General features: G+C 36.0%; 3 protein-coding genes across 5 annotated transcripts; 2 read left to right on the top strand and 1 right to left on the bottom strand.

Moving 5' to 3' along the window:
* The first annotated feature begins 982 nt into the window (after positions 1-982).
* Positions 983-5,732, top strand: LOC112179388 (chaperone protein dnaJ 10). The gene is made up of 11 exons (XM_024317786.2): positions 983-1,118; positions 1,236-1,375; positions 1,754-1,813; positions 2,198-2,280; positions 2,437-2,596; positions 2,717-2,846; positions 3,597-3,755; positions 3,981-4,159; positions 4,254-4,334; positions 4,420-4,545; positions 5,251-5,732. Exons 2-11 carry the CDS (start codon positions 1,289-1,291, stop codon positions 5,356-5,358), a joined length of 1,173 nt encoding a protein of 390 aa, XP_024173554.1. The 5' UTR covers positions 983-1,118; positions 1,236-1,288; the 3' UTR covers positions 5,359-5,732.
* Positions 5,733-7,449: 1,717 nt separating this feature from the next.
* Positions 7,450-9,706, top strand: LOC112178811 (UDP-rhamnose/UDP-galactose transporter 3). Its single transcript, XM_024317039.2, has 5 exons — positions 7,450-7,810; positions 8,102-8,286; positions 8,400-8,600; positions 8,818-8,979; positions 9,071-9,706. Exons 1-5 carry the CDS (start codon positions 7,675-7,677, stop codon positions 9,425-9,427), a joined length of 1,041 nt encoding a protein of 346 aa, XP_024172807.1. The 5' UTR covers positions 7,450-7,674; the 3' UTR covers positions 9,428-9,706.
* Positions 9,707-16,718: 7,012 nt separating this feature from the next.
* LOC112175244 (mitochondrial inner membrane protease ATP23) lies at positions 16,719-18,975 on the bottom strand. Of its 3 annotated transcripts, none has more exons than XM_040512017.1 (5): positions 18,618-18,975; positions 18,188-18,328; positions 18,023-18,105; positions 17,059-17,094; positions 16,719-17,020 (listed from the first exon to the last, which is right to left on the bottom strand). In XM_040512017.1, the coding sequence occupies exons 1-5, from the start codon at positions 18,732-18,734 to the stop codon at positions 16,951-16,953; spliced, it is 447 nt and encodes a 148-aa protein (XP_040367951.1). In that variant the 5' UTR covers positions 18,735-18,975; the 3' UTR covers positions 16,719-16,950. The 3 variants fall into 3 exon arrangements, with proteins under 3 accessions (XP_040367951.1, XP_024168672.1, XP_040367950.1); XM_040512016.1 differs by having other exon boundaries at positions 16,722-16,982; positions 18,618-18,973; XM_024312904.2 differs by having other exon boundaries at positions 16,719-17,105; positions 18,618-18,971.
* Between the last annotated feature and the right edge of the window lie 5,897 nt (positions 18,976-24,872).

Raw genomic sequence — 24,872 nt, 5'->3', positions numbered from 1 at the left:
TCAACAAATAATGAATTTCCTATTATCACTTTAAAATATCCTCATCAAAGTTTAGACCTTCAATCAAAGTGGCACGAATTATTTCCACCACACTCTCATTCTAATCACGAGTTAGTATGTTGCTACCAGATTGATGCCAAATATACGACTTCAAAATTCAACTTGACAAAATCATTGGAAGGAAATTGTCACTTGATGATGTGATGAAAGCATCTAAATCAAATGCTGCTTTTAATAGAGGCAGCAACACTCGATACTTTGACAAGATAGAGGCAAGTTTACTCAAAGACCTATTGATTTTTAGAATCTCATATCTATCAAAAAAGTACAACAACATGAAAAATTTTACGGTTCATTAATGCACTAATACATCAAGTAGATTAAATTTGATACAGATGTAGACTGACTCCATGCATTAGTAGACTAGCTTGACTTGATCTCAAATTAGTCTACCTCTGTTTTAAGCAAATCTACATTTTTATCAAACTAGTTTACTTGATGTATCAGTACCCTAAGAACATTGGCAAACGCAACCTTCAAATCCTCTTTGGTAAGCGACCAATTTGAAACTGGATAGCCAATCTAGAATTGATTTACTAACATTGATTGCTGTTTATGCAATTAAAACCATATTCCAAGAAGTGATGATATATCTTCTACAGTTCAGCACACAAATAATACATTTAGAATTGATAATCGCAAGTATTAAGTACATGAAGGTGAATCAGTTCAACCACTACACTAAAGGTGAATTATCTCATGAATATATTCGTTACGGTTTCTCAAAAATTATCTCCCGTCATTGACAAAAACAAAAAGTCAAAAAGGTTGCTTCAACTTAGTAACTTCTAGCTCAAACAACCTCCCAATAAAAAATAATAATAATAATAAAAAAAAAAAACTGTAAGAGCGTAGCGTAGCACAATAACAGTCAACGCCAAGTGTCGGAGTACTCTCAAATTAATAAATTTCATTAAAGTTTGGTCTGATCATTAAAGACTCGTTTATTCCAGTCATCTTCCTTTCTTTGGTCGAATTATTTATTTCCGTCTGGAAATTAGACTTTTACATTTTTTTTTTCTTGGGTCTCTGAAATAGACAATACCGCGTCCCGCGTGGTCCGTAGGGGGAATCTCTATTATTCTGTCTATTATTATTATTATTATTATTTTTTCTCTTTATCTTCTTCTTCTACTTCTTCTTTTTTTATTTTTTTCTGTATTATATTTCTCCAGTGTTTTTGGTTCGTTCCTACCCCCTCGTCTGCTGGATTGACCGATCGGAGAAGATGGTGAAGGAGACGGAATATTACGACGTCCTCGGAGTAAATCCCACCGCCACCGAAGCCGAGATCAAGAAAGCTTATTACATTAAGGTCCTCCTTATTCAATCTTCATTCTTCTTCTGTGCAATTTTTACTTTCTTCTTTTTACCACTGTTTAGCAAAACCCATTGTATTCTGTTCACTCTCTACTGTTTCGCTGCCTGATTCTGCATCTATTCTAGTTTGATTTTACTAAGTATTTTCGATTACAAGGTCAAAGGTCAAGAGGCGAAGGGAATTTTCGTCTCTGATTATTTTAGGTTTAGATTGAATAAGAGGTGATTAGAATGCTTAGTAGTGTTGGTTGAAATAGATCCATTATTGAGGACGAAGCAGAAATGAGATTAGCTCTCTCAGGATTTTTTTACTTTCTTTCCTGGTATGAAATTTGAAATTGATTATTTGGCTGTGTGTTTTGGTTACTTGCAGGCAAGACAGGTTCATCCAGATAAAAACCCGAACGATCCTCTCGCGGCGCAAAATTTTCAGGCAAGGCTAGTGTTTAGTTACTACTATTTGATTACCAGTTCGTTATGTCACAAAAAAGAAGAGGAAAATAAATGTATTTGTAACATCAAGACCTGCATGCATTTCACTTACATATTAGATGTTACAAATTACAAATTACAAATTACAAGTACTTGCTAGGCAGATATCTATGCCATCGGTTGGTTTCTCGCCCACTGGACTTGCAGACACTTTTCACAAAGCAATGATCTCTGTTATGATTTCTTTTCCATTTGATTTTGTCATTGATTTCCCTTGTGTGGGAAGGTTGGGGGAGGGGACATTGGACCATGAATCATTTCTCTTACTGATTGTGACTTGGGACTTGGGAGAGAGACTCACAAGTAGTTTATTTATTGGATTCAGGTTTTGGGAGAAGCCTACCAAGTGTTAAGTGACCCTGCTCAACGACAAGCCTATGATGCTCATGGAAAATCGGGAATCTCAACGTTAGTTCTTAATCCATGAATAGATGAATTCTAAAATTGAAAAGGTGTCTACACCTCGTGGGTTTCCTATGAGCGTGTTTGATATCTGGTGAAATTAACATCAAATTGAACCTTCTGACTCTTTTCGGAATGTTTCCCTTGATACCCTTTTTGCAGCGATGGAATTATTGATCCTGCAGCAATCTTCGCTATGCTATTTGGTAGTGAGCTTTTTGAGGAATATATTGGACAGCTAGCCATGGCATCAATGGCTTCACTAGATATTTTTACAGAAGGAGAACAGTTCGATGCCAAAAAGTTGCAAGAGAAAATGCGGGTAAATCATTTCACTAGTATTCTTAATGCTTGCTTGTGTTCTTCATTCAAGTCTGTATTGGACTGACTTTCAAGTAATATCTTCAAAGAATGCTCAAAGTTAAATCTTCTTTTTCTACAGGTGGTTCAAAAAGAGAGAGAAGAAAAGCTTGCAGAACTACTAAAAAATAGACTCAACCAATATGTACAAGGAAACAAAGAGGACTTTGTTTGTCATGCTGAAGCTGAAGTTGCAAGACTTTCCAATGCAGGTAATTGACGCTGTGTGATTTGGTTTTAGGGGAGAAGAACGAAAAATATGTTCAGTTGCTTGTAGATGTTTCATTGTGTAAACATTTTAATCTACTTGTAAATAGTGGGAACCTGAAAACATTTACAATGATTCATATAGGGCCTACATTCAAGAACATATAAATTATCTGTCGTACTTTTACAAGACGGTAGATAACTTATATCTTTGTCACATGTTTGTTGATGCAATCATGCTAGCAGCTTACTTGTTCTCATTTTCTGGATGTTGAAGCCTAGTTGTTCTAGGATAGCTCTCTTTTTTTTTTGGACTTCTTGCTCACTGGTTGTACTTTTTTTTTTTTTTCAATATTTTTTTTGTTTCTTATAAAAAAAAGTTTATAAACTCAAATACTCTATAAATATCATTTCTGATATCAAATGCCAATCGAATGCAATGGCAAGTTGTTTAACAGGTGCTAAATTTTCGAAATATCTTTGTGAGGGGGTAATTTGACAGTTAGGTCAGAAGTTAAGGGGGTATATTAGTTCTAAGCCAATTATCTATATTCTGACATGTTATTGCTAATAAATCAAGCAATGAAGCTATGTTTAGTAATTTGTTCTCTTTTTTAGGTTAAAGAAAGTGCTGAATTCATTGTTAAGAGTGTAGAACCCATTTTACAATACATATGATGTCATAAATTTCTTATGGACTGTCCCTGTTTTATATCTCTGCATCACATGTCTAATCTTATGTCTGTTCCCTACAGCTTATGGTGTTGATATGTTGAATACAATCGGCTATATATATGCCAGACAGTCAGCGAAAGAGCTAGGAAAGAAAGCAATTTATCTGGGAGTGCCATTTATTGCTGAGTGGTTTAGAAATAAAGGGCACTTCATTAAATCCCAAGTAACAGCAGCAACAGGTTAGTAAACCTTTCTGGCTTCAATGACCACCGGTCGGGTTCTCCAGGTATTTGGGGGCTGATCCTACCCAAATTTGTAGGGTCCAATCTTTCGTCACTTATTCATATTTTGACATGAAAAGGAAATATGCTGTCTTTTTTGGCATGTTTATGGTAATTATTCCCATACATGCACACAAGTTTGCTGCCTGAGCTAATTCATGCACTATTTTGTTTTCTGGTCAGGTGCGATTGCTTTGATCCAACTGCAAGAAGACATGAAAAAGCAACTAAATGCAGAAGGAAATTACACTGAGGAAGAGCTTGAAGAATACATGCAAAATAACAAGAAGTTGATGATTGATTCCCTGTGGAAGCTCAATGTGGCTGATATTGAGGCCACTCTCTCCCGCGTTTGTCAGATGGTTGTGTGCCATCCACTGTTTCATTTGATAGCTAAGTCATGAAGAGAAGTCTGGTTCAGTTTGTCTGATTGTAAATTTACATGGTTTATCTTAGGTTCTTCAAGACAGCAGTGCCAAGAAAGAGGAACTCCGTGCACGAGCAAAGGGGTTAAAAACTCTTGGCAAAATCTTCCAGGTAATCTATTTTCTTAATTGTATGTGGATTTAATGAAGATTCTAGGTTACTGATCTAATACATATATAGTATTGCATTCATATAGAGAACCAAGTCTACCAATGAAGTTGAGGGTGAAGGTGCACCAAATAGTCTTAATGGAATTGAATCAAGCCGCGATGCTTCTCCTTCGACAACACCAAGGTCCTCAATAAGCTCTTATGCACCACAGGTACCTTCTCTGCTATAAGCTCATCTTATTTGTTAGACAGATTAGAATTTCACAAACTAGCGATCCAATGGGGCCATCATCCATTAGGGATTTTGAACTTTGCCATTTTCTTGTTTTGGGGACACACGACTGTTAATATCCATTTTCATTAGAGATAAGGATTCCTCATCTTTGTTACTTTTATTAGAATACTTTGACTTGCTCTTGTGAACTACATACTAACTTGTGTGCAGTCTCACAAGAAAAGGTTTTTTTATATCCTTATCAATTTGTCTCCCTCTACATGTTTTAATACTCGAGTGTTGTTCAAATGACAATTAAAGCTGTTCAAACTGCTTCATTTTTCCTTTTTTTTTTTTTTTAATTCCTCTTGTTTTTTTCTTTTTAGTCTTATCTACTATTTATGAATTACTGATTTGTTAGAATTTGCACTGTAGTGTTTATAAAGATTGACGGGGTCTATCTGGTTAGGGTTTAATATGTTTTAGAGGGAGCTCAGGATTTACGATGAACCATTGTAATTCCTAGACATTAGAATAAACCCTAAGTTCAATTAGAACTAAAAACAGAAAAGAAAAGAAAAAATGATCACGTGACATTGATGTAATTCTCACTTACTGCCCAGACTCCTATGACCCTTCTTCATACATTTATGTTTTAATATGCATTATTTTATTTTCTCAACTTGTTTCAAAACATTATTAGGTGCCACAGAGCCCCTACGTGGAACTTGCAGGTGTGCAGTTTGACAACTTTCCTAGGCCAACGGCACCACCTGGTGCACAGAGACATTCTTCCATGGGCAGGGATTAAGGGTGGAGACTTCTCCTTTTCCTCCTTCTCTTTCCTTGTAGCATAAACCTTGTACCCTTTCATTTGTATCAAAGTCGTGGGGTGTCGTCGTGTGAAGAATCTGAGGTTTGTTAGTTGGATGTGTCTGCTTGAACTAGTGATGATTGTGCTTGAAAGGATACATCACCTCCAGCTGAGTAGGCCTTGCATTCTTTTCAGGAAGACAGATTTATATACGTAGGGAGGGAGATAGATTTGTTGTAGAAGTTGGTACTTGCTATATACTGTTGTCACCTATTGACTGTTATAGTTTGCACAGTTATTTTTATTGGTGTATTTTGCTGGAGTGACAGATCTCATTTTGTGGTTTTGAAGTTCAAATTTGGGTTCATATCCATGTCTTTCGAAATAGTACTGCTAGGTTTGCACAATTGTTGTTATCGGTGTATTTTGTCACAGATCTTATGTTGTGGTTTTGAAGTTCAAATTTAGACTCGACCCTTCGTCATCCATGTTCTTTCCGAGCAATATTGCTAGAGTTTTCAAATTGTAATGTGGTACCAATTGAGTCAGTTTAAAACGACCTGACACTGACTACAACTAAACTGGATAAGTTGCAAGGTCGGATTCATAGTGCATAAAGAATTATAATTAAAAATGAGAATTGAAGTGGTAAAGCCTTATTTATTTTAATATTATCATATGCAAGTAAAAAATTGAAAATGCACAAAAAGCATATCTAACAGCTTCCTCTATAATAGAAATTTTTTAGAAAAATTATTGGAGATGCTCTTAGATATAATGCATGATATAGCCTTATAGCAACTCCAGCAGGTTCTCCATATTTTAATTTTTCTCTATTTTAGAGAAAATTGAGTTTCTTTTGTTCCAACAGATTCTCTATCCCCATTTTAGAGATAGTGAGGAAAGAGAAAACCAAATTCCCTAAATTTACAGTAATCTCTAAAATTTTAAGGAAGAATTAGAAATTACTGTAAAATAGGGAATCTGTTGGAGTTGGAGAAGAAAAAGGGGCTAAAACTTTGACTTTTGCTTCTCTATAATACAAAAATTATAAGAAAGCTATTGGAGTTGCTCTTACACTGTACAATACCTTGATAATATATATGCGGGTATGACTAAGCATAAGTTACAAGAGAGCAAGGATATCACCTTTTATAGATGTTAACCAAGAACCTAGAGAAAACTTCAATTCATAAATTTTTTTTGTTACATTGTATTTTGATCATATAGTCCATAAGTTCATTGCGTGAAGTTGGGGTTCCCAACTTGACTGAGTTTTAAATTTTAGTTCCAAAAACTTAAACTTTAATTTGGTGCGACATATTTCTTAAATTAGATTTCAACATTCACTCTTAGTCGGATCTTGCCTCAAATTGAAAAATAGAAAATAGGTTTGCAGATTAAGATATGGTACATAGAAATTAACCTTGCATCCTTGATGAGAAATTAAATATGAAACTTCCTTATCTGATTAGTTGGTGAACTACCGGTTCAAAATTTGGGACCAAAGTTGAAAAAGATGTGTTTGGTCCGGTTCGATTCCTGTCTGAAATTGAAATTTGGAGAATTGTCAATTTTCGACAATGATGTTTTCGGCATAGCCCAAAGTGATGAAGGGGTTAAAAATTGAGTTAGAACTATAAAAAAAATATTTAAAAAGAAAAAGACTTTCGGCATTTATAACGAAAAGATAAAAATAAAATCCAAATAGATTCAATATTAAAATCAATGAAAGTGCGAGAAATGGAAGAAAGTCAAGAAATAAAGGCCTCAATCGTGGTCATGTAAATTCCGATATCCCGCAGTTATTTAATACATAAAAACCAGTAATGAATGAATGAAAGGATATTAAAGCTAATGAGGGCATTCTTCTGTTTCCGGAAACAAATTGTAAGAATACTAGGTAGGTACTAGGTAGCAATATCCGAGACTCCGTTGTCGGTTCCATGTGGGAGTTACCGTGCCTACGAGTTACCAATGAACACTGATATAGTAAAAAGGTCACACAGATACGGATGTAATTTCCTTCCATTTTTATATTTAATTAATTTAATAATTCACTTTTCACTTTTTCGGGAATCAAAATTCAAAATCCGAAAGCTCCATCTCTCTCTCTTTTTCTCTTCTCGAAAGTTTTCTTGTGTCTAGTATTGAGAGACCAGAGAGGAGTCGATTCGACTCGTGTGTTTTGGTGTTATATGCACTCTGTCTCAGAGTGTCAGTGTACGTTGGAGAGAGAGAGACCTGAATTGCAGATCTGTACCGGATCTCAGCCCTCTTGGAAGGGAGGAGTGACGACGTCGTTTTGGCGGAATGGAAGTCGGCCAGAAGAAATCGTCGGCGGCAGTTTCCGATGTGGGAGCGTGGGCCATGAACGTCATCAGTTCCGTCGGGATTATCATGGCCAACAAGCAGCTCATGTCCAACGCCGGCTATGCTTTCTCTTTCGGTCCGCTCTCGATCTCACCCCTCCTTTCCTCCCCTCAATTATTCACATCATTTCTTCTGAATTCTGTCCATCTAGGTTGATCATGAATTCATGATGATGATGCATTTTAACCATAATTCTTCCAAACTGGATTACTATACAATGCACTTAATTCACCCTGGAAAACTTTACCAAAAAAAAAAAGAGTTGATGGCTTGATTCCGATTTGTGTATTTCTGATTGGAAGAGCAGAGAGAGTAATGATGAATAAGTGTGGTTTTCGTGTTTGGTGTTTTTTTTTTTTTTTTGCAGCCACCACTTTAACTGGGTTCCATTTTTCTGTAACTGCACTCGTTGGCCTCGTCTCCAATGCTAGCGGTTATTCTGCCTCCAAGCATGTTCCCTTTTGGGAGCTTCTTTGGTTCTCCATCGTTGCCAATGTCTCCATCACCGCCATGAACTTCAGCCTCATGCTCAACTCTGTCGGCTTTTACCAGGTATCACATAATTGTTTCCACATTGTGATGGCCATGCATATGCTGTTATTTGCCACTTGCTAGTAGCCACCTTCGTACTTACCTGTGAAGTTATCTATGTGGTTTTGGTGCAGATTTCGAAGTTGAGCATGATTCCCGTGGTTTGTGTGATGGAATGGATTCTTAACAACAAGCAGTATTCCAAGGAGGTTAAAATGGCTGTTGTGGTTGTGGTTATAGGTGTTGGTGTTTGTACCGTGACTGATGTGAAAGTTAACCTCAAAGGCTTCATATGCGCCTGCCTAGCAGTTTTGTCCACTTCTTTCCAGCAAATTGTGAGTGTTTATGTTTTTTCCAATTTATGTCCGTATATTAATAAGATTGGAGAAGCATTTTTAAGGTGCTCAAGTCATTGGTTGTCTGGTTTTTTTAATTCTGGTTATTCGTTCCATTACACAAACAACTTTGGTTCAATATTCATTTCAAATTTTTCATGTATTTGTGGAGCGACTATCTTAATTCATGGTATTTATATTGTTCATCTGTTGACAGTCTATCGGGTCTCTTCAAAAGAAACATTCAGTTGGATCCTTTGAATTGCTGAGTAAGACTGCTCCAATTCAAGCCACTTCTCTACTCATTCTCGGCCCATTCATTGATTACATCCTTAATGGTACATTCATAACAGACTATAAGATGTCTTCTGGTGCCATTGTAAGCACTTTATCCTTTTAGTGCTTTACTATTTTGGTTTTGTTTGCTCTTGTATATCCTGACATTCAAGCTGTGATGCGTGAGTCTGCAGGCATTCATTCTTCTTTCGTGCACCTTAGCTGTGTTTTGCAATATTAGCCAGTACCTCTGTATTGGACGTTTCTCTGCTGTTTCATTCCAGGTTTTAGGTCACATGAAAACAGTATGTGTCCTCACATTAGGGTGGCTTCTCTTTGATTCAGAGCTCACTTTCAAGAACATTATGGGGATGATTCTTGCAGTCGTTGGCATGGTGATTTATAGTTGGGCTGTCGAGGCAGAAAAACAGTCTGGCAAACCCGTGTCCCATTCAAAAACCAGCATGACAGAAGAGGAAATTGAACTTTTGAAGGCAGGACTGGATACCACTACTGTGAAGGATGTTGAACATGGAGCAACTAAAGTTTAGAAGAGGTAGTAGACTCATTTTTGGCTGGAAACGGAAAAAGCTCAAGGCAAGGGAATGGAATGAGGAAACAAGTACTTTTCATTTTTGGACTCCTGCCCAGCTGACTCTTTACACAAATATTTTTAGAATTTGTTTTTGTTTCATTGAGATTGTCCTTGTTTATTTATTTGTTACTTAATCTTATATTTATTTTTATATAGCCTATATGTGTATTTGCAAAAGAAGCATGTAAAACCCAAATCATAGTTGAAAGCGCCGAGTTCCATTTATTCATTGCAATCTGACGAGTTCTTGTTTCACTCTTCACAATCTTCATGTTTGTGCTACTGCTAGGAAGGATCAAGAAGTATAGTTGTCGTTTGGGCAGTCTCTAGTGAATGGGATTCAGAACCAACAAATTGTAACGCAATTCTTTTCCTTGATGCTATATAAGCAAGGGTTTGTGCGAATATTATTGGAAAACCTGACCGTACTTGGTTATACTCTGTTGCACTCGGGTGCTTTCACTAGCTGATCAAGTTTAATTTGCTATCCCACCTTACCTAAATGAAATCTCGTGTCTGAGATTCTGCACCATATTCCTTTACTCGCTGCCTGCTTTCAAGACGTTGCCTTTTTTACGTATTGCCCAAAATTTTAGAGAAATCTAACCTTGATAACTAGAAGCAGAACTCTACTCTCCCCAAGTTGCACATAGCAATGGAAACCTTCATATGCAATCTGATTTGTTGGTAAAGATATCGACTTTGGTTGGATGGATTAATGATCCTGGATTGAGGCTTGATTCTGGTTGATTTGATTGCTTGTGTGGAGTGTGTCTATTCTGTCTTCTGCTTCAAATGTACAGACTGACATGCCTTGGGCACAATGTTACCTTTGTAAGCCTTGCACACATAGCCAGCAAAATTTTCAGTCCTGCATTTCATTAAGACAAAAGTTAATTTTGATTCAAAGAGAGAGATCGAACGCGTGTGAGAAAAAACGGGAGATGGAGAAAAGAGGGATCTGAGAGAGAGAGAGAGAGAGAGAGGACCAACATTTCCAATAGGTTGATCATTCAGAACCAGCCATGGTACAAACTTTAGAGGTGGATTGAGGTGCATGGTTTCATTGCCATAGTTTTGTTCAAGCTGCACTAATCCAACAATGTCAAACATAATGGACAACTTAATCATCATGAATCCTTGTAGATAGGATTAAATATGGAACCTTCGTTGCATTTTTTGAACTGTTGTAGCAATCCAAAGTGGGTTTCTTAGGCAGTCCCAATGAACTGAAGCAAGTTTCCCACTCCTTGTGCCTTCCCTTTATGCCCAAAAATTCTATGCAGTAAATCAAAGCAAAGTGCTTGTTCTGCATCACAAACTCAAATTTCAAAACCATTTCTAATTCAATAAATTGATAACCTTTATTTGAAACTCATATTATCTCACCACATCATGCATAACATCGATAGCGCATGCTTCCAGAAAATTCAACTTACACCCATCTGGCCTATGCTGTGAAATTTACACAGAAGGAAGAACATATGCACCATTAATGATTTCATAAATAATGTTGCAGAAACTTTGAACCAATGAAGTTGGTAGAAACAGTGATCAATATAAACCTAACAGAAAGCAGTGCTGTTGTTCGATTTGTTGGCGTATGGATCACCCCAAGGAACCAGTCTGAGATTGAGAATGGTGATGAGATCATCATCGAAAATCTTAGCAAGATTCTTGACGATGAAGGAAGCACAAGATGTGCTCAAAGATTTCATCCTGGAGAAAAAGACTTCATCCTCAGATATCCAGATATAGCTTCTCAAAAACAACGCCGTAACACCTCCCATGTGAAATTATTTGATCAAGAATTATGGTGCATTCATATTTGTTGTATTATCTTTGTTTCGGATTTATATGCTGTTGAAAGAGTTATGTCACTCTTTTGCGCGTTAGTATTTCTCTAGAGTGCACTTTTATTATATTTTCTAAAATCAAACTGGCTGTAATTCCTTTTTTTATTTTTTGTTTATTGTGGTCAACTGGTCATGTTTGAGTGTTGGGTTAACATCATCATCTCTGTACATTATGCTGAAACTGGTCTTCTGTTGGGAATGACTTGAACTGGATATCACATTTGTTAGTTATATGTGGATATTTGGTAATATCATTGGATTTTAGATATTGCTCATCGTTTCCTAATTATTTTAGACTAGATTATGAGTCTCAGTTTCGTGATTGAGGGGACAAAATATTGTTCAATGCAGAATGGTACAATCTTATGGTGGCTTAATAATCTGCAATCTGGAAAGTTAGATTGATTTTCCTTAGGTTTCAGCTTATGTTCTTTCAAAGAGAGTTACTATTTTGACTGTGCATGACAATGTCCTGTTTTCTGATATTCTCATGCAGCTCCTGGAAATCGCTTAAGTCCCTGCTCAACATGTAAGTCATGTTTCTATTCTTCCTCTTCCCTTCCAATATTTATTTATTTTTTTCATCTCAATGTAGCTAGTAGCTGCATACTACATGGCTAGATTTGTGTTCCATTGTAGGCTAGGAACGTCATCAAGTAGTAGGGTCAGACGTAAACTCTAGCAATCATTTGTTAAATTGATTAAGAGATTAATTTTAAGGATGGCACATTTATCTAGAATTAAGTTTGTTTTGATCAATGATAGCCTTATGTTCCAATCAATCAAAAGAAACTAGTTTACTTAATTTTAGATGATCAATAGTATTAAGAAGAACAATATTGACAAAATGCTGTCAAGACATTCAATTAAGAGGATGGACTGTTGCAGTGAGTTTGCCAGACAATGAACAGCAAGATCTATGACATGTATATAGACAATCAAACGTAGTTGATGATATCTAGATGCGCCTTAGTGGAGGAGTAATTAGGGGAAAAAATCATGTATTTGGGTGTGTGTACATGTGTATATTGACAAAATGCTGTCAATACCATTAATAAGAGGGTTGACTGCAGGAGTGAGTTCGCTAAAGAATGAACTGCAAGATCCATGACATGTCATAGGCAGTTAAACATAGGCGATGATATCTAGATGCACAATAGTGCGAGTAGTAATAGGGGAACACGTCATGTATTTGGGTATGTGTACATGTGTACACACACTTGATCCCCTGCTTTATTATTATCATTCTTTTTCTGAAATTTGTTAGATTGACTATTTGCAATAAATAACTTTGACAATGCTCACATTATATTCTGTTTCACTACAGGTGTCTCTTTTGAAGCAATGGAAGGAAATGCTGCAACATGATGCTGAGAAGATAGCTTCGGATGAAGTTCGTAATTTGTCAAAAAGGGTTTATGGACTGCAGGTAGGGATTATTTTTGCCATCAATTGGACTGTGTTATTGTTGTTTTGAATTTATGTTATTACTCTTTTGAATTGGAACCATATTATTTCTAAGATTGTTTTGTCTATATTAAATAAATCCGAACAATCACCAACCACACTTATCTGTAGTATTTTTCTTTCTTCAATTCTGTTACGGTATTGTATTATATTTGCTTGGTATTTACTCTTTATTCACAATATTTTGTTGATGTACACAAGCCAGACTGTCTGACCTAGAGAAAAAGACTTCATCCTCAGATATCCAGGTATAGCTTCTCATAAACAACAACGTAACACCTCCCACGTGAAATTATTTGATCAAGAATTATAGTGCACTCATTTTTGTTATATTATTTTTGTTTCGGATTTATATGCTGTTGAAAGAGTTATGTCACTCTTTTGCCCGTAAGTATTTCTCTAGAGTGCACTTTTGTTATATTTTCTAAAATCAAACTGGTTGTAATTCCTTTTTTTATTTTTTGTTTATTGTGGTCAACTGGTCATGTTTGAGTGTTGGGTTAACATCATCATCTCTATACATTATGCTGAAACTGGTCTTCTGTTGGGAATGACTTGAACTGGATATCACATTTGTTTGTTATATGTGGATATTTGGTAATATCATTGGATTTTAGATATTTGTCCTCTTTTCCTAATTATTTTAGACTGGATTATGAGTCTCAATTTCGTGATTGAGGGGACAAAATATTGTTCAATGCAGAATGGTACAATCTTATGGTAGCTTAATAATCTGCAATCTGGAAAGTTAGATTGATTTTCCTTAGGTTTCAGCTTATGTTCTCTCAAAGAGAGTTACTATTTTGACTGTGCATGACAATGTCCTGTTTTCTGATATTCTCATGCAACTCCTGGAAATCGCTCAAGTCCCTGCTCAACATGTAAGTCATGTTTCTATTCTTTATCTTCCCCTCCCATATTTATTTATTTATTTCATCTCAATGTAGCTGGTAGCTGCATACTACATGGCTAGATTTGTGTTCCATTGTAGGGTCAGACGTAAACTCTAGCAATCGTCTGTTAAATTGATTTAGTGATTAATTTTAAGGATGACACATTTATCTAGAATTAAGGTGGTTTTGATCAATGATAGCCTTATGTTCCAATCAATCCAAAGAAACCAGTTTACTTAATTTTAGATGATCAATAGTATTAAGAAGAACAATATTGACAAAATGCTGTCAAGACATTCAATTAAGAGGATGGACTGTGGCAGTGAGTTTGCTAGACAATGAACAGCAAGATCTATGACATGTATATAGACAATCAAACGTAGTTGATGATATCTGGATGCGCCTTAGTGGAGGAGTAATTAGGGGAAAACATCATATATTTGGGTGTATGTACATGTGTATATTGACAAAATGTTGTCAATACCATTAATAAGAGGTTGGATTGCAAGAGTTAATTCGCTAAAGAATGAACTGCAAGATCCATGACATGTCATAGGCAATTAAACAAAGGCGATGATATCTAGATGCACAATAGTGCGAGTAGTAATAGGGGAACGCGTCATGTATTTGGGTATGTGTACACGTGTACACACACTTGATCCCCTGCTTTATTATCATCATTCTTTTTCTGAAATTTGTTAGATTGACTATTTGCAATAAATAACTTTGACAATGCTCACATTACATTCTGTTTCACTACAGGTGTCTCTTTTGAAGCAAGGGAAGGAAATGCTGCAACATGATGCTGAGAAGAGAGCTTCGGATGAAATTCGTAATTTGTCAGAGAGGGTTTATGGACTGTAGGTAGGGATTATTTTTGCCATCAATTGGACTGTGTTATTGTTGTTTTGAATTTATGTTATTACTCTTTTGAATTTGAACCATATTATTTCTGAGATTATTTTGTCTATATTAAATAAATCCGAACAATCACCAACCACACTTATCTGTAGTATTTTTCTTTCTTCAATTATGTTACGGTATTGTATTATTTTTGTTTGTATTTACTCTTTATTCACAAGATTTTGTTGATGTACACAGGACAGACTGTCTGACCTGGAGAAAAAGACTTCATCCTCAGATATCCAGGCATAGCTTCTCATAAACAATGCCGTAACAAATCCCACGTGAAATTATTTGATCAAGAATTATGGTGCACTCATTTTTGTTGTATTATTTTTATTTCGGATTTATATGCTGTTGAAAGAATAATGTCACTCTTTTGCGCGTTAGTATTTCTCTAGAGTGCACTTTTATTATATTTTCTAAAATCAAACTGGCTGTAATTCCTTTTTTTATTTTTTGTTTATTGTGGTCAACTGGTCATGTTTGAGTGTTGGGTTAACATCACCACCTCTGTACATTATGCTGAAACGGGTCTTCTGTTGGGAATGATTTGAACTAGATACCACATTTGTTAGTTATATGTGGATATTTGGTAATATCATTGAATTTTAGATATTGGTCCTCGTTTCCTAATTATATTACACTAGATTATGAGTCTCAGTTTCGTGATTGAGGGGAAAAAATATTGTTCAATGCAGAATGGTACAATCTTATGGTAGCTTAATAATATGCAATCTGGAAAGTTAGATTGATTTTCCTTAGGTTTCAGCTTATGTTCTTTCAAAGAGAGTTATTATTTTGACTGTGCTTGACAATGTCCTGTTTTCTGATATTCTCATGCAGCTCCTGGAAATCGCTCAAGTCCCTGCTCAACATGTAAGTCATGTTTCTATTCTTCCTCTTCCCCTCCAATATTTATTTATTTTTTTCATCTCAATGTAGCTAGTAGCTGCATACTACATGGCTAGATTTGTGTTCCATTGTAGGCTAGGAACGCCATCAAGTAGTAGGGTCAGACGTAAACTCTAGCAATCGTCTGTTAAATTGATTTAGAGATTAATTTTAAGGATGACACATTTATCTAAAATTTAGTTTGTTTTGATCAATGATAGCCTTATGTTCCAATCAATCAAAAGAAGCCAGTTTACTTAATTTTAGATGATCAATAGTACTATGAAGAACAATATTGACAAATTGCTGTCAAGATATTCAATTGAGAGGATGGACCGTGGAACACAAATCTAGGAGATGCCCGCCCTTCTTGCAATGATACTGATTTGGTGCTGGCATTGTGCTCAAGGTATGCTTGTCATCGGAGTTTTAGATTAGTGTTAACATCAATATCATGTAGGTTGGCTCACCATCTTGTATAACCTGCTTACGCCCAACACAGTTCATTTATGTTTTATTCTTGATTTTTGGGAACCTTTCAAATCCTGCTACAAATTTCTCTAGCAGATTTCCGTTTTGTATTCACTAATAACTATTGCAGTCCATCCCTATGTTGTATTGTGTTGCATCTTTTGCTCATAATATATTGTTCTGTGTAGTCTAGTAACATCATCTACCATTGTGGTTTTTATTCAATGAAGGGAAAAGTAACTATCACAGTAAAGCATGGGGTGAAGTTGGAAATTCCTGATAAAGCTGTGCTGGAGGACAAGGTAAAACAACAAGCCATATAGACCCTTGCATGTTGCTATTTTTGTTTTTGTTTTGTTTTGTTTTCACTACTCTAAGTTTGCTAACTGCATCTGTCCAGGATATCAATGGTCCTGAGGATCTCTAAGTTTCTTACCGTGAAATATATTGGAGTGCATCCTAAAGTTGTCGAGAACAATGTTCGTAGGCCATGCTTGTCTAGTATAATAGGATAATTTTTTTTTCTATTTTGCCTTTTGCTGCCGCCATGGTTGATGCTTTTGTGTGTGTGAATGAAAAATTGATGCCAAAGGTAGGGCATAAACTTTTGTTATTTACTGCTGGCTTATGCTCTTTGCTCGTTGAATTTTATGGACCCAAACACCTACTACCACAAAACTGGCCTATAGCTACCATTGAGAATGGTGTGTGTTGATCTTATAAACATCAATGATTGGTGTGGGGATAGCAATAGACACCAGCTTTGGCACTATTAATTGATGGTTTCTATTGCTGCCATAACATATACCCAATAAACCACTATCAGATTTTTGGTGACTGAGAAACTGTGGGCCCCATCACTAAAAAACACACTTTTTCTAGCAATGGTGACTGCACAATTTCATATAAAAAAAAATTAAAATTAATATACCTATTCTTAATTGAAAAGCCCTATACTCTGTGAACTGAGCCTGAACTGAAAATTGCACTTAGTGCTACAAATTTGATGGATGAATGAAAATTGCACTTGCTGCTGCAAATTTGATGGATGAATGAAAATTGCACTTGCTGCTGCAAAGGGTCTTGATCAATGAAAATTGCACTTGCTGCTGCAAAGGGTCTTGATCAATGAACTGAGCCTGATCAAAAACTATGTTATAAGGGTTAGCATGTGATATGTTTAATCAATAAACCATGTTATAAGGTAATGTCAGTTCATGATCATTTGCTAATCTGCAAAGGGTCTTGATCAATAAACCCTTCACTGCATACCACATTAAAAGGTATAACAGAATCAATAAAGTTGTAACTAGCAATTGATATAAAGTATCTAATGATGACTCCATTGGAAGACCAAACCAACTCATTCTAAAGGAAGGGCAAATAACATTTTGATCAAATTTCGGCAAATGAAAGGAATAGAAAGTGACTACAAATGATACATCGAGATGAGTAATTTGGCACTTGGAGTATCATGTTTGCTATTTGTTTATGCAATATAAAAGAAGGTTTTGTTGGTAGCAGTTAAAACAATTGAATCCAATGGTGAATAACATCTCAATAAACCTCTTATTACTTTTGGTGAGATGTTGTAAGGACAAGAGAGAAAAAAAATAATGATAATAATAGAAAAGTCAAAATAACAAGTCACAGCCTGGAACTGAAGTAATTGAAAAGAGCAGGACTCTTGCTTACACTTATTAAAAACAAACACAAACAAACAGATCAGACATTTTTAATATCTCAAACAAGTGCACATGGTAGATATCTATAAAAAAAATGGTCATGTTTGACACAACTCTAGGAACCATACAATTTAAGGAAGTGATAAATATCACAAGTATACCAAAAATGGTCACCTACAGCCTATTGAGATACCTAAGTCGGTGTAAACTATAAACAAGTGAGAGGTAGAATTATAAGAAGTCATTGAGCTCCCTTATTTCAAATTTTGAAAGACAAATTCACAAATCTTCTTGGTAACAGAGTATTCCACTATGTATGCAAAGGAAGTAAGCAAAAGAGGGTATCTCAATTTCTTATTTAAATTGAAGTTGAGAAACTAACTTGTTCACAATTCTTGAATCTTCTTGGCACAGCAAAAATTCACGTTTGCAGTGGCAATCACCACTAAGATGGCCAGCACGAATCTGTTCCAAAAATATAGTATGTAAATAAATAAACTTGAGATTCAAATTTAAGGAAAAGAATCAATTTCTATTTGACTCACACCTCGCTACAAGCATGATGAGGGCAATTAGCCCAGTTCACCATCGGAGCAGCCCGACAATCATCAAAAGCATGAATTAGCTCATGTATCACTACTTGGTTGACCTCATCTTGCATGTTCATGTGATTACTACACACCATTATCTGAAAGACAAATCATTCACAAAACACAGCAAAGAAATTAGCCATTTTGTTCAAATCCCCCAAATTTCTTTTTATTTTGAACTGCCACAGAACACACCCTTACAGACACAAAAGGAGAAAATTAAAAGAGGTAGAGAGCAACCCAAATGACACAAACACTCATCCTAGGAAAAACTTTAGTTCATTCCTCAACTACAAAGTGAAGTTTGTCACATTTGTAATAATCAAAATCATTCCAATTTCAACACAAAGTAGTCAAAACAAAGAGAAAAGGTAAAATGTATAGTACCCATCCGCGGCTGGTGTATACTCCAGCAATCTTCTTCTCGCAATGAACGGCCCAGCAAGACCAGTCTAATATCCTACACCCAGATTTCTCCAAATGCTCCAGCAGAAACTTCACCATCGGAGCATATCCAAACTCGACTAAGACTGATGCTCCAATAGAAACTTCACCATCGGAGCAGATCCAAAATCGATTTCTCCAGATGCTCCAGCAGAAACTTCACCATCGGAGCAGATCCAAAATCGATAGTGGGGGATATGCATGGATTTTGGATCTACTACCTTGTTCATGATTGAGAGATCAAGAGATACAGGAAGGAGAAGGAGGACGAGAGAGAGAGAGAGAGAGAGAGAGAGAGAGAGAGAGAGAGAGAGAGATATGCGTTTTGTTTCTGAGGAGAGGGCTTTGCCCTTGATTTCACCTCATCTACACAAAGACGCGTTTGGTGGGTTGTGAATAGTTAGACAAATATTTGTTTTAAATTACAGGGACACATTTGTGGGCTTTGGTGAGTGTCGGACCAAAGAAAAAAAAGGAATGGTGAGTATTTTTTGGGTGCTGTCTCCATTGATGCAATTGTGGGGATTGAATGGTAGCTATAGGCCATATTTGTTGTAGTGACCCCAGCCCGAATGAATAGAAAATAGGAAAAATTTCACAAATTGTCACTCAACTATGACTCATTCGACACTTTGGTCACTGAAGTTTCAAATATATCACTTTGGTCACTCAACTATTACATTGTCAATCACTTAAGTCCTTTGTTAATTTTTTTTCATTAAAAAAATTATAAAAAATACTCTTTGGGTGATTGAAAAAAAAGTTAATGAAAAAAAATTAACAAAGGACTTAAGTGATTGACAATGTAATAGTTGAGTGACCAAAGTGATATATTTGAAACTTCAGTGACTAAAGTGTCGAATGAGTCATAATTGAGTGACTATTTGTGGAATTCTCCCTAGAAAATAATTTGAATTTAGGGAAAAAAATACAAATAGTACCCAACTTATAGCCCACTATTAATTTCTATACCTAAGTTTATGAAACTATCACAATAGTACCCCAAATATCTTACCCAACTCAATATTCATACCTGCCGTCCATGACGGCGTTAAGTGACATGCTAGGTGGCATAGTTTTAGGGGTAAATCGGTCATGCCCATTATAAATACCAACTAGCACATGCCTTTCTACCCAAAAACAATAAAAAAAAAAGTACTCACTAGCCCATGACTTTTTACCTCGCAGACAGCAGTCTTAACAACAGACCACCAAGTGACCAGCCATGCCACTTTACCCAAAAATAATAAAAAGTACCCACTAGTCCATGCCTTTTTACCCAAAAACAATTAAAAAATACCCAAAGATGATGATTTCTTCTTTCTTTCGATCAAACAAGATCTAGCCCGGCCTTCAATACATGTTCTTCCCCAATTTCATAAACGCAGCCTCACGTCAATCGGCCATTCCAGTTCCAGTTTCTTCCCCGATTCTTCCCCAATTTCTCAGACTCAACAGTCAGCACATTAACTGACTGAAACTCAATTTCATAGTTTCATCCTGAATCGGGATTTCCAGTTCATCTTCATCACTTCCCCAATTCCCAATTTGATTCCTTCGATTCCCAACACAGGACATGGCTTTGAATCCTTAGATTCTGTCGAATTCAAGTAGTCATTGCCAAAAGAGATTGAAGATGCAATCGAGTAGGCTATCGAATGGCTAGACGGCAATTTGCTCGCTGAGGCTGAAGAGTATGATGACAAGGTGAATGAGCTTGAAAGAAATTGCAATCCCATCATTGCCAAGATATATCAGATGGCGCTGCTCCTGACATGGGTATGGGTGGTGGCATGGAGGAAGATGTTGCTCCAACCGATGGCAGTGGTGCTCAAGGTTTGAGAGTCGGGTGATGGGGGTGTGACCAAGGTGGTCAAAGAGAGAAGCGGGCGCAGAGAAGCGGACCCAAAAGAGAGAGGATAGGCCTGGTGAAATCACCAGAAGAAAAGAAAAAAAATTGAGAGAAGAAAAAAAATATTAAAAAAAGTCTGAGTGAATGAAGTGACCAAAATATCCCTTAAACTATGGCACCTGACACAAGAATTAACGTCGTCATGGACGGCGTGTATGAATGTTGGGTCGGATTAGGAATTTCAGGTACCATTGTGATAGTTTCGGAAACTTGGGTATAGAAATTAATAGTGGGCCATAAATTGGGTACTGTTTGTATTTTTTTCCCTTGAATTTAAGGTGCATTCAAATTACGCTAACCACCATCTATCTCTTGTAAAACCAATTGTAACAAACCTAGCCACACCGTCTCCTAGATCTTTGCATGCAGACTACCAAGATCAATATCTTCGATCACCACTGTAATGAGAGAGAAAGTGTGTCGGTGCTTCTTAGAGCTCTCTGTCCATATTGTTCCTGACCTCTCCTCTCCTCTCCTTTCTAGGGTATTCTCCAACTATTATTTTTTTGCTTATACACTCTATTTTGTAAAATGATGATAATATCCCTTCATTCTTCATACAATTACTATTGTCCCACTAGGTCCGGTTTGGGTCTTTTTTTTTTTTTACCACCATAATTGATTCTCATTTATCTATTATTTTGATCTAATATCTCAATATTAACTTTTTACCAACAATAATATTCAAATAGTTTTAATAATTCATATAAGTCTCGGGTATTACAAATCCACTCCGATAAAAAAAATTTCATCCTCGAAATTTAAAACGATGATTAGCCAATAAACCCTCAAACATTAGGTCTATATGATCCCAAAAGAAATGCATTCTCCTAACACGCCAAATACTCAATGAGATAATATATATATTGTTTTAGTGATGTGCTCAATTTCCTTAAGCATAGCGTTCATTTGACTCGATATCAGCACCAATAAGTCAATGACGTAGCTTTTTCTCGTACATTAATGACTATCGGCATTTTCCGCAACCATTTCAACAGAACTAAATTCACCAACAATCAAGTTATGGACGGTCTTATTAGTTCCATTACCCAACCTTGATTATTCAATGTCTTCCAGGAACTCTAGAATCCAACATCTTAATTACAGGATCATTCTGCTACCTTCCACATCATATTTAGTCATCTTCATTAAAATTAATGTCTAACATGGCAATAAACTTATTTTCTTCTTGTGAAAATACTTGGTAGTAGACCCTCTTCATTTGAAAACGTTCTCTCACTTGATTATTTCAAAATTCATGTGCCTTAATATAATGCCGGGTGTTGCCATCCATTCATTTCAAATTGCAATTCAAACCGGACCATACCTGGTCTTGTAATCCATAAAACATCTGACCATACGTGGTGTTATAATTCAAACTGACTACTCCCATTCATGAGATCACAGATTCATTTTCATCGTAAATTATTTAGTCCTTTCCCTTTCCTCTTTCTTTCCCTGGTTAGGCCCAAATAGTTCTTGGATTAAGGCCACCGAGCACACCCCGTACAAGCAGATCCCGATCGCGTTTTGGGTATTTCACCCTAGGGAAGCACAATCCCTACTTAATTATTTCCCGGGGCCTAACCGAATTGAAATCATCACTTTTCAAATCTCATAGTAGCATATTATCATATACGCCCAGGTGCCTCCATTTCCATTCAATTTCCTTCCAATAGTATTGTAACAATGTGAAAATTGATGTAATGCAACTGATATGCAGAATTAGGAATATGAAAAGATCATGTACTGCCAAAGAACCAAGATAATCAAATGAAATCTGTTGCATATTAATCTTGTCCTAACAAGATATATAGCCATGCAGATATATACATCAAACATGAAGAATACACCTTTATATGTAAACACGCATGGTAATTAACTAAGAGAGTAACTTACCTGAGCTTGCCTTGAGAGTCCCGGGCTTATTATGTCCTTCACATAGATAGCTTGACCCATTATACAGTACATAACCCAGAGAAGAAGACAATATACAAATTACAAGTTTTTTTTTTTTTGCCCTTTTTCTTTTTGTTTCCCCTAAACAGAAAATATAATAGCAGCGACTAACCAAGACTTATACTAGCAGAATGAAGCGATGAAAGAACGAAACGGATATAATCTCCTCAATTATAAGACAAACAAGCAAAATAACAGACCCCAATTTGGGTTCCATGATAGTTCCTTGCTGTAAGGTAGAAGCGCTGGAACACTCCATAGCAATGTATATATCTGGAACAATGCAGCCAATAAAGCAAAGGTTATTGTGTCCCTCTTAGGCTCCTCATTGACCACAATCCAATTAAAAATAGGAATCAAGTGCGGAAAAAAATTGCGCTCTTCAGGTGAAAATAACTAAATACCGTTGAAAGTATTTACGTTCACTGACCATCTCTTGTTTGGCAGAAATTTGACAAGCAAGATGCAAAACAGATCCAATTAGTGACGCATACTCAAAATGGCTTACAAACAAGATACAAGTTAACCAATTAAAGAAGACATATGATGGCCAACAACCGATCACTATCCTTAAAATACCAAAAACCACTTTCTTAGCATCACCACTTGGAAACAAAAGTGTAACTTTTAAACAAAATTCATACATCATGTTTCGTAGTAGATGGCCGCATATCATGCAGTAAATTGCTGTTTATTACTACCGATGGGGAAAGATACAATCATGTCCCATCTCTCATAACTCACTTACAAATTCGAACTAAGAAACTAAGATTTTTTCTTTTTCATTTTCAAAGACGACCTACAGCAGGTGATTGCACAGGATCAAGTTCAAAATAATTTGGTAAATTCTATTAGTTCTGAACTTAGTTTTTTAGATACAGAATTAATAGGCAAACAATCTCCCAACTTTAAGAATCAATTACCTAAGTTCCTCCAACTATAGATGTCTATTCAATTTAAAATGGCATCAATGGATTCCACTATATACTTCAACAAAAAGTTCAGATGCAAGCTGGAAGTAAATTCCAAGGAATTAAACTTCCAGATTTGATAGCAATTAATAAACTAAACAGATTTAAAGTTTTCAACATCTGTGCACGTCTCAAGCAACTAGGAGATAACTTTGACCATGGAAAACAAGTAAGCAACCAGCAAAATTAGCAAATAACGACAACATTTAAGAATCAAAGTATCGAACAACATACCTTCTTCAAAAGACAAGGTCACAAGACCATTAACAACCTTTATTACTAAAGTTTGCTAACCCTGAATTAAAATTGAAGTAGTATTGTCCTCCACTAAAGATAAACCATACAAAAGACTCTCTAAGACTATATATTGTTACAGTCCAGAAGATCGATTTAAAAAAAAGTAAAAGCTGACTTTCTGATCTATTAGTAACAAGCCAGCACATAAACATGTGTAGTATATCATTATACCCACGACAATTCAAGAACCATTTGAAGAAATTAGCAAATATACCTCGGATTCCATACTCATTTGCATACGTTGATAAAACCTCACCTGAACACTTGCCAGTCCAGTAAAATTACAGGTAGGGAGAGATTTTTATTACATGCAACATCAGCAGGCATAAATCTAAGCAAAACCTTTCATGGGAACAGGAACAGATCAATGCAAGATTAACTAGGCAAATGTGAAATGTCAATCAACAAGAGCCGTGAGAATTGGAGACCAATCCCAATCATATCACCAAACGAAACCCCCTTTTTTTCAGCTATAAAAAGAACATGTTATTCAGCTTCTGTTACTCATTCAATCCCATAGAGCAAAGCATTGTCCTCAAAACCCAAAAACAGAAGTAGAGCACCAATTCAAAATATGGACAAACAAAAGAAAACCTGAAAATTCTCCAAAAGAGAATGGAAATGTGCTAATTGGAACACCCATCGCCAAAAGACAGGGGAAAACAGGACAGCAAAGCAGCAAAAGAAAAACCAGAACGAACAGTAGCTACGCAACTAAATAGAACCAATGGAAATCATCATCATGATCATCATCTCAAACACCACATGCAACCATAAAACATCAAACATAATCAAACCCACTTAAAAAGCCCAGACCTTTGACCGAAAACATTTAACAACAATCAATATCAAGCTCTTCAAATCATAAAAATTCCAAACCACGATTCCATTTCTCCCCCACAGCACATACCCTAGCAATCATATCCCTGCTCTGATACCATTTGTACCACCCCAGCCCGAATGAATAGAAAATAATCTGAATTTAAGGTGCATTCAAATTACGCTAACTGTTATGAATGTCATTATTGGATGTGACTAATTACTATTTACTATTTTACT

Source organism: Rosa chinensis, chromosome 7 (assembly GCF_002994745.2).
Source record: "Rosa chinensis cultivar Old Blush chromosome 7, RchiOBHm-V2, whole genome shotgun sequence".
Taxonomy (NCBI): Eukaryota; Viridiplantae; Streptophyta; class Magnoliopsida; order Rosales; family Rosaceae; genus Rosa; species Rosa chinensis.
The sequence above is the reverse complement of the archived record's forward strand: the minus strand, read 5'-3'. Positions and strand labels throughout refer to the sequence as shown.